This window comes from Barbus barbus (genome assembly GCF_936440315.1).
Source record: "Barbus barbus genome assembly, chromosome: 36".
Taxonomy (NCBI): Eukaryota; Metazoa; Chordata; class Actinopteri; order Cypriniformes; family Cyprinidae; genus Barbus; species Barbus barbus.
Genome location: NC_136714.1, coordinates 11,521,482 through 11,538,865, shown reverse-complemented (window position 1 = coordinate 11,538,865; position 17,384 = coordinate 11,521,482). Strand labels below are relative to the sequence as shown.

Genomic DNA, 17,384 nt, shown 5'->3' with positions numbered 1-17,384 from the left:
TGTGTGTTTTTTTTTTTATTCTCATCAAGGCTGCATTTATTTGATAATATAGTAAAAATGTATTACCATTAAATGTAATGTAAACCATTAAAACAGTAAAAGTTTGAAATATTTCAATTTTAAGTTTTCCATTTTAATATATCTTAATTTATTCCTGTGATGGAAAACTGAATTTTCAGCAGGCATTACACCAGTCTTCGGTGCATTTAACAGCATTTATTTGAAACAGAACATTCTAAATGTCTTTACTGTCACTTATTAATCAATTTAATGTATCCTTGTCAAAAAAGACACCTGAAAGGTAGTGTAGATTAATAAATGCTGCAAAAGTAAGGTTTGTTTTTAGCTATTGTGAAAAACATGATTTTGAACAGAAACCCCTGCTAAAAAGTTCAGAGTTCTGAATATAAACTAACTTTTTGATTGCTTCCTAACTATCTTACCTAGCAAGTCTTGTTTTCAGCTTTACTGTAATTTTTGGTCCTCCAACTAGACAAGCACCAAACTGACAAGAACCATCACGGAAATCCGTGCAGATGTTATTTTCAGCAGTGACATGGCTGAGGCATCTGACCTAACACAAAAACACATTTTCTCATATCTGCTTTCTGCTACATCACCTCCATCTTCCTGTGACCACCCAAACACGAACAGACCCATCCACAAACACTCACTGGATCTCCATGTGACAGAATTTTAATGTCGTACATACACAAACTGATGGGACACCTAAATTCGAACTTTTCAGATGTCACACTGCATTCCAGAGAATGTGACGAAAAAGCGGAGTGGTTGCAAGTTTGCTTGAATGAGTGTCATCTTTGTTTTCATGCGTTCTGCACTCGAAACAAAGTGCTGACACTGTGTGAAAGCTTTAATCCAATAAAGACACAAGCACTTGCTTTATATGGCACATCCCTGTCCAATTCTTGCCATTTGATGTCCGCATAGTCCTAGCACTTGAGCTCTTCACAAGGGAAACGGAGGATGATTAAAAGTCTAGACTAAAAGCACATGTTGTAAAAGAAGGCCTCTGTCATCCACTAGTGTCACTGTGGCCTTTAAGATAACCTTCTTCTGTTGAGAACGAATACAATAGAGACACCGCCAATGATCACTGGCGCTTCAATAACATCATTGAGTGTACATTTTAAATAGTGCAGACCTTTTCACAATAGACTGCTCCTTTTTCAAGACCTCAGACTTGCGCTGCTATTACATAGGCATTTCCTTCTTGCTATTTTGATTTTCAAACTGCTCCCAAAAAAGATACACATTAAAAAACCCTGACTTTCTTCAGTGTATCTGTTAACATTGTTTTAACATCTACTGAATAATGCAGTACATCATAATTTTCAAGCACAGACATCACATTAGCTCCGAGGCACAATATAATACATTTTAAATAACCAAGGCATCATGGATCTCCTCGATCAGAGAGACATTTTTCATCACTAGCTTTTGAAAATCAAGATTGAGTTGATGAATTTACCACAGGCCTCAGACTCAACCCATCCATCCACATAAAATATCGAGGTCCTTGGAGCTAAAAAACAAAAGGGCGGACATCACAAACCTTGACGTTTAAGTTTTATCATTCACACAGAAGGTGTTGGAAGAATAATATATACTTGGGATCTTCTCCAGCATTCAAACTTGTGAGTTGTGAAGTGTCAAGCCTTGCAGGATTCATCTCCTTCGCCGCTCTCACCCTAACTGCGAGGTTCAATTTATTTTCCCCGTGAGCTGTATATGGCAGAGCGGTTTTGCATGACCACTGCCAGCTGCCTTAATCCTAGCCTGGGTTGCACTTACACATCTAATTCAGCAGATCTAATTCAGCAGATCTGCTTCAGAGATCATTTAAAAGCTGCAGACCGAAAACTGGAGACCGAGCATTATAAAATCCTCCACAACATAGACGCTCCACCGCTTACTCGCGCATAGCTGGTGGGGTGCGTGCAACGGCACATGCCGCTCAATCTGTCGCTGAATCTGGTCTTTGTCTCATGCAGGTGAGTGATTTTAGTCCACTCGAGTCAGTCAGCAGAACTGCAGTACAAACTGACAATGCAAGAAAGGATGACACCAGCATCACTATCAGCTCTGGCATATCAGATATATGAAAAGACAAAACATTGGTCTTACCTCCTAAAACTTGCTGGAGAGCTGCAGCAGGAATGATGGGAAAGAAAAAAAGAGAACAATAAATCAACAACACAGAATTCACCATTTGTCATTCAGGCTGTTGAAACTATAATGAGAAGAATAAATGTCATTGCTGAAGACTGTATGCATGTGTAATAATTGCTAGGTGAGACTATCAAAATATCAAGTTAGGTTATGGTTCGCATTTAAGTAAATATATCTTGTTTGAATGTCAAATCCTGCTATTATGAACCAAATGTTACATGGAAAACAGCTAAAATGCAAACTCCTATAAATATAAATTTAATAAAAGTATGTAGGCCTACTTGTAATCCTACACTTCATAAATATTCAGGTGTGGGAGTAAAACATCATGTGGACCCAAGAAAAATCATATGCATCAGTAAGATAAGTGTTCAAGGAACTCAGAGGGTGAAAGACATTTTTAAGTCATGTGAAATAAAATACCACCACTTGAGTATACAGTAAGTAAGTACGTACAAATATTGTTGGCAGCAACTTTAAAAAGCTCATAATCGCATCCTTGGGAGTCTACTTTAGATTTCATGAAAACATGATAAAAGTGCACGCACCACTTGTTTGAGTCATAAATCAAGTCATACGCTCAAATGTTATTGTCATTTCTGCAGATGACTGTTTATTGTAGATGTCTAGATGATTAGACTCATGGGAGCTGGAAAGCATGTTGCTCATGTTGTTTTCTGAGATACAATGATTAAATCTATAAATGGGAGTTTCTTCAAGTTCAGGAGACTTTTATTTCCCAGGGGTTGATTTTTATTAAAGGGATCATCGGATGCAAAATTCACTTTTCAAGTTGTTTGAACATAAATGTGTGTTGGAAGTGTGTGTACACATCTATCCTATAATGATAAAAATCCACCCAGTGTTTTTTTTTTTAAATCCCTATTTTAAAATCCCCTTTCTCAAATCAGGCTGTTCTGAGACTCCTGTCAGAATGATGCAGTTCTGAACAAACTGCAGCAAGTCAGATTGTAAGGGCTCAGCTGGTTCCAGTGGTCTTTCGCGATGGCTGTCTAAGTGGCGGGGTCCTCAATGGGGATCTGTCTCTGGCGCTCATCCAGGTGTCTGGCCTCCGCCTACGATCAGGGCCACATACGTCATCTCCCGGCGCTGATCCTCCATCTCAGGTGTTCGGTCATCTCAGGGTGGAAAGAGTGTTGGTTATTCACTCCCCCACCTACAATCCCTGCCGGACCTGAGACTCGAACCCACAACCTTCAGGTTGCAAGTCCAAGTCTCTATCCATTAGGCCACGACTGCCTTTTGTTGTTGGATGTAATAATGAATAAAGCAGTCGTGATTTACTCCCGACATCTGAGCTGCTGAAGATGCAGAGGATTAACGTTACATTCGTTTGAAGTGAATGCGCCGATCCCTGATCTGCCTAAATGCGTCTATGTTCGCGCGAATCATTCGTGATCCAGCTTCATCTACAGAAGAAGTGAGTATAATGTTTTTTTTATGGATCTTTGCAAATCGCCTTTCCTAATATTGTGCCTGTTAGCCCGTTTCACGGCTAAAATAAACAGTACTGCTCGTCACCCCACTGAAGAGAGGGGCGGGGCTAGCAGAGTCATGAGCATTTAAAGCAACATGGACTAAAAACACAAAACCAAAGTATGTTATAGACTTTTCATTAAGACCCTAAAGAATCATATCAATTTGTGGAAAATGGGCATCCAATGACCCCTTTAAAACTAACTAACTAGATTTCAACTTTTTACCCCATAATAAAAATGTGAATTACTACATGTTTAAAACTATGATAAAGAGTGAAATAATTGGTTTTCTCAAGGACAAAAACTATAAAAATAGTGTCAGATCTTGATATGAAATTAGGCTCATATAGTATCTAGTCTGTGATGTGTGAAGAAATCAAAGCTGGAAAAAAAAACATACATTTTCAATAGAACATTTTCAACCCTTGGGTTGTGTTGAAAATCCTTTACCTAATTTGGTGGCCTTTTAAAAATTGCTTGTAAATGTCTCTTCATGTTAAATTATCACCAAGTTTTATATATCAGTCTATCATAGTTTTTGGAACTGATTGGTCATAGATCTTATTGATCTGAACTTATGCATCTCAGTTTTTGAGTGGAAAAGCATTATTTGTGGATAATTCTGGCAGTGCTCAATGAAAAACTGAGGCAACAAATGCAAAAAGGTACGGGAAAAAAATAAACACTTGGGGGTTGGGGGGTTGCAATCAGTAATAATTTTTAGTCTAATGCAATAACACTTACTATATTTGGTAAAAAAGAAAATCCCCTCCAGGTCAAAATGACTGGAACACAAGATGAGGGTTAACCATGTGGCATTTCTAATCAAGCTATTGTTATTCTTATATATTATTATTATTATTATTATTATATATTGTTATTAAAAATAAAAAAGTGACAAAGTGTGACTATATTTGGAAGCATTCTGGAAGCCTAAAATGCTAGTTATTAAATTAGCCTAAGTAAGATGTTGGCCATTTGACACACACACACATACACATGCACACACACACACACACACACAAAAGTCATTCACACCATTTCCACCATAGAATGCTATTAAATGTACAGTAATATACAGTACATGATCTGAGATGTGGTGCAAATGACACTGGAACTTTAAGACTTTAATGGAAAAAATGTCAGAATTCTCCTTATGCATTCAAATCAACTGTTGGACAATTTAGTAGACAAATTTAGCAGACAAATTAAAATTAGAAACAAATTTCACTGTTTAATTTGAGTAAATTCATCAAACCATTATCATACCATCACATGAAATAAATTTTACTTGAAAAGCACTTACAATATATATTGTATCAAATCAGTTTTTCAGAAAACCATGCCTCATATACTGGTTGTGGCAAGAAAAAACCTCCAAGATGTTCAAGTGAAAAAAGAGAAGGAACCAGGCTTTCCTCTTCCAAGGTACACATTACAATATATGTATATTACAAAGCTAAATATTATCTACTTATATAATATGCATAACACTAATCACGTGTTCATTGTTTTAATTATTCATATGAATAAATCTGGGTACAGACAAAAAGTAATTTGGGACTCATTAATACCGTAATTTGAATGCGATGACGTTGAAAGCACGTTCTCCAAGAGGCCAAAAGGTCAGGTGCTACCTTAATGACAAACTCGAGACCACAGGACCGAGTCGGGCGAGCACAGGGCCGAGCAAGGCACGGAAAGCCTTTACTGTGAAATAATAAGAGTCAAGGGAGAACGTCACAGGCTTGCTAGGTGGAGCTAGTGTGGGGCTGGACGGTCTGGTCATGGAAGGTGAGTCAGATCACTGTTGCCACTGTGATAATGAGGAGAAAGTAGCTGTGAGAGGAGCAGTTTGCAACTCTTAAAAGGTGGAGGGCAACAATCCTCGCTCTAAAACACTAATGAGGACACATGGCGGCTTCCACATGGCCATTGAAAACACAGACCTAATCCTACAGCCAATTAAAGAGGAATCTTTGCGAATGTTATTTTGTGATCATCATTATGTGGCCATGGAGACGCCAGCACGTAAACGAGCACCCGGGAGAGGGAGCGCTGCTCTATTATCCATTTTCCTAATCTCGGTTGCTCAACGGCTACAAATGAAATCCGAGGTTTCCAAGCAGATCTTAATGAACTGCTTTATCAATGAAAAGGCGATTTGGACTATGTCTGTCAGATACCACAGGTGCGAGGGGGACGTTAGCGCACCCCAACAATGTTTGCAAAGGGAAGCTGAATGCACAACAAAAGCCGGGACAAAAGACAACACAAAACCCTCAGCGCAAATGCTGCTCGATTGCCTGCAGCGAGACAGTAAATCTCTTAATCACACTGTGTTTGTGGGAGCTGCTTGCTTGGCTCGGGATTTCAGGCCATGCAAAACTGTCAGCCGCTCATAAATCACGAGGGCCGCTTTAACCTTTACAAGTGCTTTCCTCGGCTCCCTCAAATTGGTCACGGCAACAAAGTCCCGGAGAATTGTAATGAATCGAGCATGGCCGTGAGAGCTGACATGGTGTCAGCATCTGGAGCTTCTCAAAATAAGCATGGTAGGCTAGCGCCACGTGGGTTATTAGCATGATCTCAGCCTGTTGGTCTGAAAAAGCCAGAGTGGCATGTAATCTGTCTCTATTAAGTGAAGTGATGCTAATCCCTCTCTTGATCTGAATCAGGTCCTCCAGTGTGAACTGGAACGAGATGAGGCGTCTCCATCAACCACGACAATAGAGGAAGTGTCTGTTTACTAGGGGTCGACCGATATGTGTTTTTCAGGGCCGATGCCGATACCGATTATTACAGCCCAAGTAGACCGATAACCGATATATTGAACCGATATATATGTCTGGTGTAAAAATGAAAATGAATGTCAAAATTAAGAATAACAAGGGCTCTGACAAAAACGGCCTTCCCTAGTGTTGGTTGCAGTTCTTACTCTTGTCTTCCCCCATGCATCCATCTACAATAAGGGTAATATATAAAGAGAGAGTTAAAAGTGGGGCCACTGTATGCTTCATGATTAAGCCTATGAATACTTAATACTACAGCTAAACAGCTTGGGAAAATGTAAGTATTTGGCTTCAATAATTTACATGTTAGAAATGTATGTGTAATAGCATAACCTCTCATAATTCTTCATTAATTATTTTCGGTTGACTAAATCATAACCTACAAGAGGTGACTATTCAATTCATCATCTAATGCACATCAGTTGATTAATTTAAAAAGCGCAATGTATATAATACGTGTAAATAATTTAATTGTCTTCATAGCTCCATTGTAGAAGTTGCGAAGAAGACCGCAACTATTTTAATGAAACTATAACACTAATAGCCTGTTATAGGCTCACTTGGTTCAATAGCCTATTGAAATGTCCCAATTTCCATCATCGTAATCTTGGCCTATGTGACAGTAACTTAATCTTGGCCTATGTGACAGTATCGTAGTCTTGGCATATGTGACAGTAATTTCCATTAGTTTTCATTTACAGTGCAGTGCAAATGAAGGCATAAAACATTAATTTAATTTATCTTTTAATCAAATGAGAGTTGAACTTATTTTTTGGCAAACAAATGGGTTTACTATTAAAATTAAAACATGTAAGAAATAGCGTATTGTGTGATTGTTCTTTTAAACAAAAGTTGTAATAATTGTAGTAGCATTAGTAAATAAACCGAACTTTTGACGGGTTGCCATGAGGACCTCTTAAGTTTCTGTAGCCTATTTATGATATGACGATCGGTTTACTCAAACGAAACAGTCAAATGCTCATAAGTAAGTAACTCTCAGAGCAGTTCTGGGGATGATGTTCATGTATTTATGTCCTCATTTAGTGACATGGCAGATGCGGAATACACCGCGAGCGTCGCGCACTCCAGTGTGTGTGTGTGTGTGTGTGTGTTTGTGTGTGTGTCAAAACCGCGCGTCTGTGCCTTTCACATATACAGAGACACGCCGAACATGCAGAATTCATATTTAAATAGTCTTTTAGCAGCTTAATGTTTACAGATAGTCCATATCATGAGTCGATTTAAGTGTACTGACCTACTTTTGATTAATTCATCCAAACTTTGACTAATTCCGTGACTCCGCGTTATACAGTAAATTCCATTTATATGACTGGATTCCGCGATTCCCCCTGCGTTTCCCCCATCTCGGAAACCATAAATAGATAATATTGAGGTTTTTACAACTTCAGTGTAGTGGATTGTAATTTATTGCAACTTGAGCAAGGTCTGCTGCTGCCTTTGAGAGATAACTGATGCGCTGATGAAGCAGCAGCACCTGTTAGCAAGCGCTTTCAGTGTGAGAGCGCCTTTAGTCTTCCACGTTGATTGGTCGGACTCCTGACTCTCAACAAATCAGATGCGCGGTGGGCGGAGACTGCTCTAGGCCACAGAGTGGTGAGTTCCGACAGGCTGCATCAGAGCCAAATAGCGCGTTTCATAATTAAATAATTTTATCGGCACATCGGTTTTGAAAATGACCGATGCCGATTATTATAAAAATGCTTAATATCGGTGCCAATAATCGGCCAGGTCGATAATCGGTCGACCCCTACTGTTTACAGGAGCTAAAATATGCAATCGACAGACTTTTTGATTGTTATTGCAGTAAATCAATAATATAAGTGTCAGCCACTTCACAAAAGAGCTTCTCACCTGGAGCATGGCTTCTCGCCAGCATCTTATTGGCAGCTCGTTTCATTATCTGTTTTTGCAACAGTTCGTTTGATAATCCTGCATAATTGTATGTGTGAAAGTTATGATTTTTAATCAGGCATAAAGAACACAGAGGCTGAAAATCACTTTCACAATGTCTCACTTTATCTGTACCTCAAAGCTGGAATGATTTTCCTTAACCTGAGCAGCCGAATCCCCTGCCAGCTTCAAGAAACGCCTAAGGACACCTCTCTTCAGTGAGCACTTGTCTCGCAATTGTTAATACACTCTTTCAAAAAAAAAAAGAAAAAACGTTATTCTTAAACTATTTTTTCACTGAATCTCAATGCCATTGCTTTTCTCCTAGGGCACAAAAGTAAGGTTAATGCTTTAGTATAAGGACCAATTCTCACTAGTAGTTAAGTAGCTTATTAGCATGCCTATTAATAACATATTGGCTGCTTATTAGTACTTATAAAGCACGTATTCTGCATGACCATGCTTCATCCCTAATCCTACCCCTAAACATAACAACTACCTTATTAACCATTAATAAGCAGCTAATTAGTAGCTTTTTAAAGCAAAAGTCATAGTTAATGGTTTGTTAATAGCAAGAATTGGAGCTTAAAATAAAGTGACAAAAGTTGTTTTATTTTTTTTTTCTTCGTTTGGCCAAGTCAGTAAATCTGTAAGTCAGTAAATTTTGACTTGCTCTGGCAGTATTTTCATTGGCCTCACCAAAAAAAACACGGATTGTAAATACAGACAGATTATATGCTCAGACTTTTTGCATTTTAAAGACGAAAAAAAAAGCTTTTTGTTTGTTTTCTTCACACATCACGTGTCATATTTCATCTTGAGCATTGACACTGATGTCTACTTGGTAAACAAGTGCACTTTTGCTAAAAATTTAGGAGTGAAAGTCTAAGCCTGGGCCAAGGATACAAGAAATTTTATTCATTAAAGGCTTTTTTTTTAAAAGCATAAAGGCTGAAGTATGAAGTATGAACATTTTACCATGCCTTCATACTTCAGCCTGTATGCTTTTAAAAAAAAAAGCATAAAGGCTGAAGTATGAAGGCATGGTAAAATGTTTACAAGACAAAATCTAACCTTCATGCTGTATAACAAAAAATCAAAAAGCATAAATAAATAATAAACCATCACCCACTAGAACATACAGTGCTTGTAATTGAAGAAACAGTCATTAATATATCATTTGAGAATGCACTGATCCTTGCATTATGTTCTGATGTTCTACTCCATTTAAATGATATATTTTCTTTTTTAAATAAGGAACAAATAAATGTTATTCCAATTACATCAGTGGCACATAATAACTAATTTAATGACAATTACCTAGTAAGTAGTAAGCTAAATAAGTAACAAGTAATCCTGTACTGACATTTTGTGGATGAAACCATGTAAACATGAACTCCAGCAATACCATTTTGTCGCATGCAGTCTGCCTTTATTTTCCACTATACAGATTTTGAAAATGCAAAGCCACACAGGCAAACCAGCAAATGCACTTGAGTGCACAGGGATGGGATTTGGGGTGTCTTTCCTAGGTCTAAAAGTAAATCTGACAAGCTCCAACAAGCTCCTTTTATTAAACAAAGAAAGCAAATGCAAGCAATATCCAACATGGAGATCCTTTCACCTTTGAGAAGGAGAGCTAGCATTAATTTTGACCTTGCAAAGACCTGCCGCAAAAATCAGCTGCTATGTTGACAGATCATGTAGGCCTACCGATAACCAAGTGTTCATTGCATGAAAGAAAATAAGTGAGTGAATCATGAGGGACACTGAGTTGGAAAATTACGTTTTAGATGAATTCTCATCCTCCTGTGCAGATTTCTTTTTTTCCCCACTGGCACCAAAGAATAAAGATAGATGTCAATATCTATATATCTATATGTGGAACGGATATTTGATCTTCCTGTATTCGAATGCATCCAACATTATTAGTAGCACTAAATTAATTATATTAACCGCAGTTAATCTGCAAACCAAAAAAATCAGCATTAAAAGGAATACTTCACACAAAAAATAAATGTTATTTATTCTTGATTCGGTCAGCAGTTTCAAGTTAACAGCTCACTGGAGGGGAAGATTATCAATAAAAAACATCTTCAATTTCAGCCCGTTACTTACAGGAACCTATTATAAGGTTTCAAAAGACAGGGACTGTGTTGCATTGCAAACAGCCACCAAGCAAATTTAACAAGGCAGCTGAAAAGGTTCCATGTCCTGTTTTAATTACTTGCTGAATTTCTGCCTAGTGTATAAACCATTATTTGGCTTCTTGTGCCCTCTGCCAAGTGCGGTAAACTATGGTGCTGATTACCGCACAACCGGCTACTGGCAAAAACACACAAGCCCTGAGCCGGGTGAATGTAGCTAACCTCACTCACTTGCGTTTTGGCCCCAAAAGAAATAAAAAACTGCACAATGGCAGCAGATGCCTGTCTGAAAGCGAAATACAGACATGCTTGCATCCTTGGCACACACAGCTCGATGTTGAGGGCGACCCAGACTAATTTGTGTTGATAAATAAGACAGACTCTCTGTCTACATTATTTAATCCTGGGGAGCGGATGGCCTTGTTTTCACAGTGAAAGCTCATTCCTTGTACACTTAAAGAAAAGGCTCTGTGAATCGAGTCTCTCATACAGACTAAAAAGACCACAGAAGGGATGGAGTTCAACGCTACTGTACATGAAAAGGTTTTTGTTTGATGCAAACTAGACCTCTTCAGCGCTGTGCTCTTGCTTTAATAGAAATAATCAGTAGACTGTACGGGTGGGCGGTATGACCAAAACCTTATATCACTGTATGAGTAATTGTATATCATTTCTGCATTATTATTTCTGCAATTTTAAAACCACTGTAGCTCAAACAGTGTGGCACTAGTATTGCCAATGTCATGGCTTTGATTTTTCAGGGAAGCCATGAACCGATAAATGGTAAACCTGAAAACAATTTAAATCGCTTTGGATAAATGCATCTACCAAATTCATTAAAGTAAAATAAAAAATATAATTGAAAAATTATATCGTGCTTATAATGTAATGTAATGTAGAGTGATTGAAGTATTTAATATAATACAAGTTATTTATAAAGTTATTATAGATGCGCTAAAGTTGAACATTTTGGTTAGCATTAATCTAACAAATGAACAACCAAATTAAGCTATTTATAAATACAATTATTATAAATGCAATGAAATATAATTGTATATTTGGGTTTGCCTTAATCAAGTGAGTGAGTGAGTGAGTTAATTAATTAATTTATATAGTACAAGTTATTATAAATGCTAATCAAATTTTACATTTTGGTTTGCATTAATTGAGTGAGTGAGTGAATGAATGAGTCAATGAATAAATTAATTTTGAAATTAAGTACTATAAAATATAATATAAAATAATTGGGGTCGATTTTAATATAACAACTATACCTCGATATACTGACTGAATGTTAATATTTTTAAAATATCATATGTTTCTGGATAGATGGGAAAAATGAAAGAGGGGAAGGAAGGGAAAGAAAAGAAAAGAAAAGAAAAGAAAAGAAAAGAAAAGAAAAGAAAAGAAAAGAAAAGAAAAGAAAAGAAAAGAAAAGAAAAGAAAAAGAAAAGAAAAGAAAAGAAAAGAAAAAGAAAAAGAAAAAGAAAAAGAAAAAGAAAAGAAAAGAAAACACTGGAAGCACCCATCTGTGACAGTTTGCAGAGTATATTATATTTTTGCTTGCTATAGTTTTTTGCTTGGTGTCAGACTCTTCAAACCACAACAAGGATATACCGCAGTATAAACGCTACAGCAGAATCTCCTCCAGCCCTGCAAGTACTTATACAAATAAAAGTAAAAGCCTGCTTTCGTCATCTCCAGGAATATGAAATCATCCTGTTAATGAGGAACACTTGTGCCTGTGTGCAATTCTGCTTATGTGCCTTTTAAAATGGTAACCATATTGATTTTAAGAGCTCCCAGCAGGCCCTTGTTAATGCTGTATATATACATATACGGCACAGAAGTGGTGGTGATAATACAGCGTCTGACCAACACTGCAGTTTATGCACCGCTCATGCATTGGGTTGAGATCTCATTAGCATGCCTGATGCAGATGCAAGAGAAAAGATGCACACACTGCTGATATATCGATTTGGCCTAGATTTCCATTGTGGCGAGGGCAGCTTTAATTGATACTGACGGCCCTCTTAGCTTTGAGGGTAAATGCCTGCAAAATTTCACCTGAGAGGTTTGACAAGGGCACGGCGACGGAGACCACTTCCCACTCACAGTCTGGGAACATTGTTAAATATGAAAAGACACGCGTGTAATTAACCACCACCGTTTGATGAGTCTCTGCTAATTCTTCAGAGGATTTGTTATATCAATCCTTAACTAGAAATAATAATTACACTGTGACTCTTGATTATCTGTGCATTTTTTTAAATACTCAAATACTCCTGTGTTTGATAAGTCGGTCTTCCGATGGATAATCCCTGGAGTAAAAGCAAGGATTTAAGGCGTAAGAAAACCAATTGTTCCTTTTAATATTGTCCTTTACCAGTGTCAAATCCAATTTGCTCTATCAACTTTCAGGATTATTTATTTTTCTGTTCTTAACGTCTTCCCGTCCCACATATCTCTTTTCTTTTGAAGCGCCGGAATATTTCATCTTAATTCAAAATGTACTTGCTGGACTCCGTCACGCTGGCGTTCTCTCAGTACAGAGCAAAGCGCCGCTTCCTGCCGACTCCACAGTGGGTAACCTGAGACTGCATTAAGTGAAAAGCCAAGCGTGAGCTGCCACTGTCTCTGTCCTCGCTGCCTGTTCAATTAGAAGGAGAAACGGACAAAATATATTTCTGTATGAAGTCATGCAGATTTGGCCTCGGGTTTAACACCGTACCGCCATATGACAGACTGTGACTTCTCCGAAGGGCTGAGACATTGCTGAGTGGCCCTAATTAGTCTACATATGTCACCTAGAACAGTTTCTATGGCATATTGCTCTCCCATGCTCCAACACATGTCCATGTTTTCATCAAATTAGTACGGGAATATGCTACACATGCATACAGATCGTACAAAGCTAGAATTACTAATGCAAACACATAGTTCTGATCATTTTCTGGGGAAATACATCAGTCCGAAAGGCTCGGATATGATTTACTGGTCCTTTGTATTGGATTTCACATAATAATACGGATATAAAATGAAAGATGTCTCACGGTGATAATGCTGGCATGATTTAAAGGATTATTATTTTGGTAGGTAGCATGATATTAATTTATATTTCTGAATTTTCTCTATCTATTTATTATAACTAGATGTCCCCCCATTTTGTTTAGCTACATTTTCAGTATTAAAAAGGCTAAACAAAACCATTTGATTTGAATGAAGCTGACATCAGGATACAAATAATGTCCTATGCTTATCTTTCCGTCGCATTTGTTTGAGATGCATTTTTTTTGCATGTCAATACTTTATTTACAGTTAAAATAAACTGGGGTTTTTTTCTAAACAGCTGTAAACATGCAAACGATCTGAACCTGATCTAATGAGATCTACATCCAAATATATCTCATTAGCTATAAATTCTCAAGGCATTTTAAAAGGCTAATGTGCTGTAATACCAGACCATCTGAAACACAGCACTGTAAAAGTGGTGTTTCAGTGCTTCATTAAAGTCGGCATTAAACAAAAATTTAGCCTGTTATAGAACCCATTCCTTTTTTATTATTTTTGACTGCATCATTTTAAAATATGTCAATATACAGTATGCTCGACTTCTCCAGTTTTTTATTCTGCTAAAACTTCACCTTTTTTTACTTACCCCCATTTTTTTGTGCTACACCTACATCTAAAGCAATCAACAACCGATGCTTAGAAGCAAGTCTGTTCCTGTAACACCTGAATGTTTGTCACAATATGGAAGAAAAGATCTGCCGTAACTTACGTTTTATCACAACCTCAAAGGAATGGTTCACCTACTTTTTTTCACCTCACTCATTCCAAACCTGTATGACTTTCTCATCTAAAGAATGCAGAAGGTGATTTTTTTAAGAACATCCTGGCCACTCTTCTTAACATAATGAAAGTAAGTGAGTTTGTCAAGCAGCAAAATGGTAAAAAAGCACCACAAATGCATCACAGATGTGGTCCATCTGACTTGCATGCTATATTCATAGACTTCTGAAGTCATGAAATAGCCTTGTGTGCAGAAGACACAATTTAACTTGACATCTTAAAATTGACTTGAAAATTGACATCTGCCCTAAACTTCAACTCACTGTTCACTGATCAGGTCACCGTGGATAACAGTTCACTGGAGAGGAAGATTATCAGTAAATATAGTCTTAATTTCAGTCTGTTCCTCACACAAAGCTCTCATACGACTTCAGAAGACTTGAAACATAGTGTTCATACGAACCATTTTTAAGCTGCTTTTGCGCCCTTTTCAAATCTAAATCAAAATCCCATTCATTGTAATTGCACAGAAAGAGTGACCAGAATATTGTTCAAAATGACTTCTTTTGTTTTCCACAAAAGAACAAAAATCGCACTAATTTTTCTTCCAAACCCATGCAATGGCAGAATTTCCATGTTTGGCTGAGTTATTCCTTGAAATAACCCAACTTTCCTAAAAACACTGTTCTGCAGCTACACCATAGATATTGCAAACATTTTTACAGTCAAACTGCAGTTTAAGTGCAGAGGAAGAAGATAAGACAAACACTCAACCAAACGATTAGAAAACAGGCAGACTAGATCAGATAATGTTTAATCATTTCCAACTCCTGAGCCCTTGAGTTCCTTAAAAGCAAACATTTTACCTTGACAGCCAAGCGCGTTATCCAGTAAGGTATTGTGATAAGAACATCTTCAAGTAATGTAAGGCCTTGAAGCACATCACCTTGCTTACCTTCAGTGCAGTATTTCCCTTTGTAGCCGGTATTGGAGCAATCGCACAGCACCTCGCTGTCATGAATGGAGCAGCGTCCTCCGTTGCTGCAGGGGTTTTGTTTGGTACATAGGTATTCCAGATCATTCTTCACGCCCTGACTGTCCAGGAGAGCAGGAGGAGTCTCTCCTAACTTCAAGTTGGCGATCAAGCCTCGGAAAGGTGGCTCGTACTTGACCGTGCTGGACGTGAGGGCTGAGAGACGCACGTCCGGTGGGATCCCACCCACATACAAGTCGCTAGCCACCATCATTTCCCTTCGCTTGGACTTCACCTCCGCCACTTTGCTCTCCCCGTCCATCGCCAGCATGGTCTCACGGTAATTCCTCGTGAGCAGTACGCGATGCCAGCGTTCGTCGTTGACGTGTGTCTCCATGTGCAATGAGGCCGGCTCACCGCAGTGGATGGCGAAGCGCAATTGCAGACGGCCATCGTTGATCAAGAGCTCCAGGAAGTCGCAGTTGCCGCCATCGTCCAGGTACAGCACCACAGCTTTGCTGATGTTCGTTTTCATGGTGAAGCTCAGCTCTCCGGTGGATCCCGCCTCCCAGGGTCCATAGCGAACCCACTGACCGGGCAGACCATCGAACTCCAGAGCCGTGGTGACAGCTACGGCCACCATGAGCCCCAGCCAAACGGAGGCCCGCGAGAAATTCCCGCTGCACCTCCACTTCCGCGTCATCATCTTCCAAGCGTGCTCCTAATCCTCCTTTTCTAATGTTCCGTTTCTCTTAATCCACTGCAGAGGAGAGATTTATTCCCAGTCTAGCGTATTAATTTATCTGGCCTTTCCAAAATAGCGCTGCAGAAATAGCAAGGTCCCAGTTTTCTAAAAACCCCCTAATATTTTAGAGTTTCTTTTCACTTGATTCTCCATCTCGATTCTCTTCTGAGTAACTCCATTGAGGAACACTTCTGAAAGACCATGTATAAAAAGAAGTCACTTAGTGCTTTGAAATCTAAAACTGCCCTAAAAATCTAGTTGACTGAACATGTTAAAAGACCGATTTATGCATCTCACCCTATGGTGAAAGTAGGATTACTGCTGCGGTTGTATTTTTTGTTTTGTGGGTAGTAGGTCAAATACATGATTTCTTTGCCAGAAAAACTCAGCTTCCTTTAGAGAAGTACATTTGCATTCCACTGGTAAGACATCACCAACAGAAATCCTCTGGCCAGGCCTGTGAAAGTTAAAAACAAAAACAGACAATATGTTAATTGATGACCAAACTCAAATGCACTCCTAAATTTTGTCTGTGACTCATATCAAAGTACAATCATTTCTGGCCTTTAGTTGTGAATTTCTTTTAGGAGGCCAGTTTGATCACAAAATCAAGACCTGGCAGTGTGATTCCCTCAGCTGTGAATCTCTGAGCATAATGAAATCAATCTTTAATGCACTTTGCATTGTAACAGACTGGGCTAGTTGGCAGATCCCCTCATTCGCTTTGCAAATTTGCCGATCAGTTCACAGATGAATATTCACAAACCAGCTCGCAGCTAGTGTTTTAAACAGCTCTGAGCCCCTGAAGCCCTCTCAGTCAATCAACACCTCTCTCTTTCACCCATATAGTGGCTGAACATAGTAGTGCACTAGTGACAGCATCTGACAGCAGAGGATGACAGATAATAAGACTGAATGTGAGCGTAGTACAGGCATCAGGTGAGGAGTGTAAATGATGCATGTTTATTAATGAGGAGTATGCAGCGGCATGATCACACCACACTCCTTTTATTTGTGTGCACTGTATGTGTGCCGAATTCATTAAAGGGAATATGCAAATCTGTGATAACTGCTCAATGCTTACAGCAAATCAACAGTAACGTCTGATATTGCGGGCCAGTTTTGAGTGCTATGCTGTAGAGTTTGCAGCAGACTACTGCAATATTCTGCACACTGTAGAAATTACACAGCATATTACCAGTCACATATCAAGAATCTGGAGATACTCTATGGCTGACAGTAATACTTATGTCCATAATTGAATAATCATTTCATGAATTACTACTTGATCAATATTTATGTATAAAATAAATCACACACACACACACAGAC

General features: G+C 38.4%; 1 protein-coding gene across 1 annotated transcript in view; it reads right to left on the bottom strand.

The window, feature by feature from the left end:
- Positions 1-16,013, bottom strand: part of LOC306856314 (neurexin-2-like) — a gene marked incomplete at both ends in the record, with an annotated part of 392,379 nt that extends 376,366 nt beyond the window's left edge. The window contains 2 exons of the mRNA XM_079395511.1: positions 2,149-2,169; positions 15,290-16,013. Of these exons, the coding sequence (XP_079251637.1) occupies positions 2,149-2,169; positions 15,290-16,013 (745 nt within the window). The remainder of the gene's footprint in view (positions 1-2,148; positions 2,170-15,289) is intronic.
- Between the last annotated feature and the right edge of the window lie 1,371 nt (positions 16,014-17,384).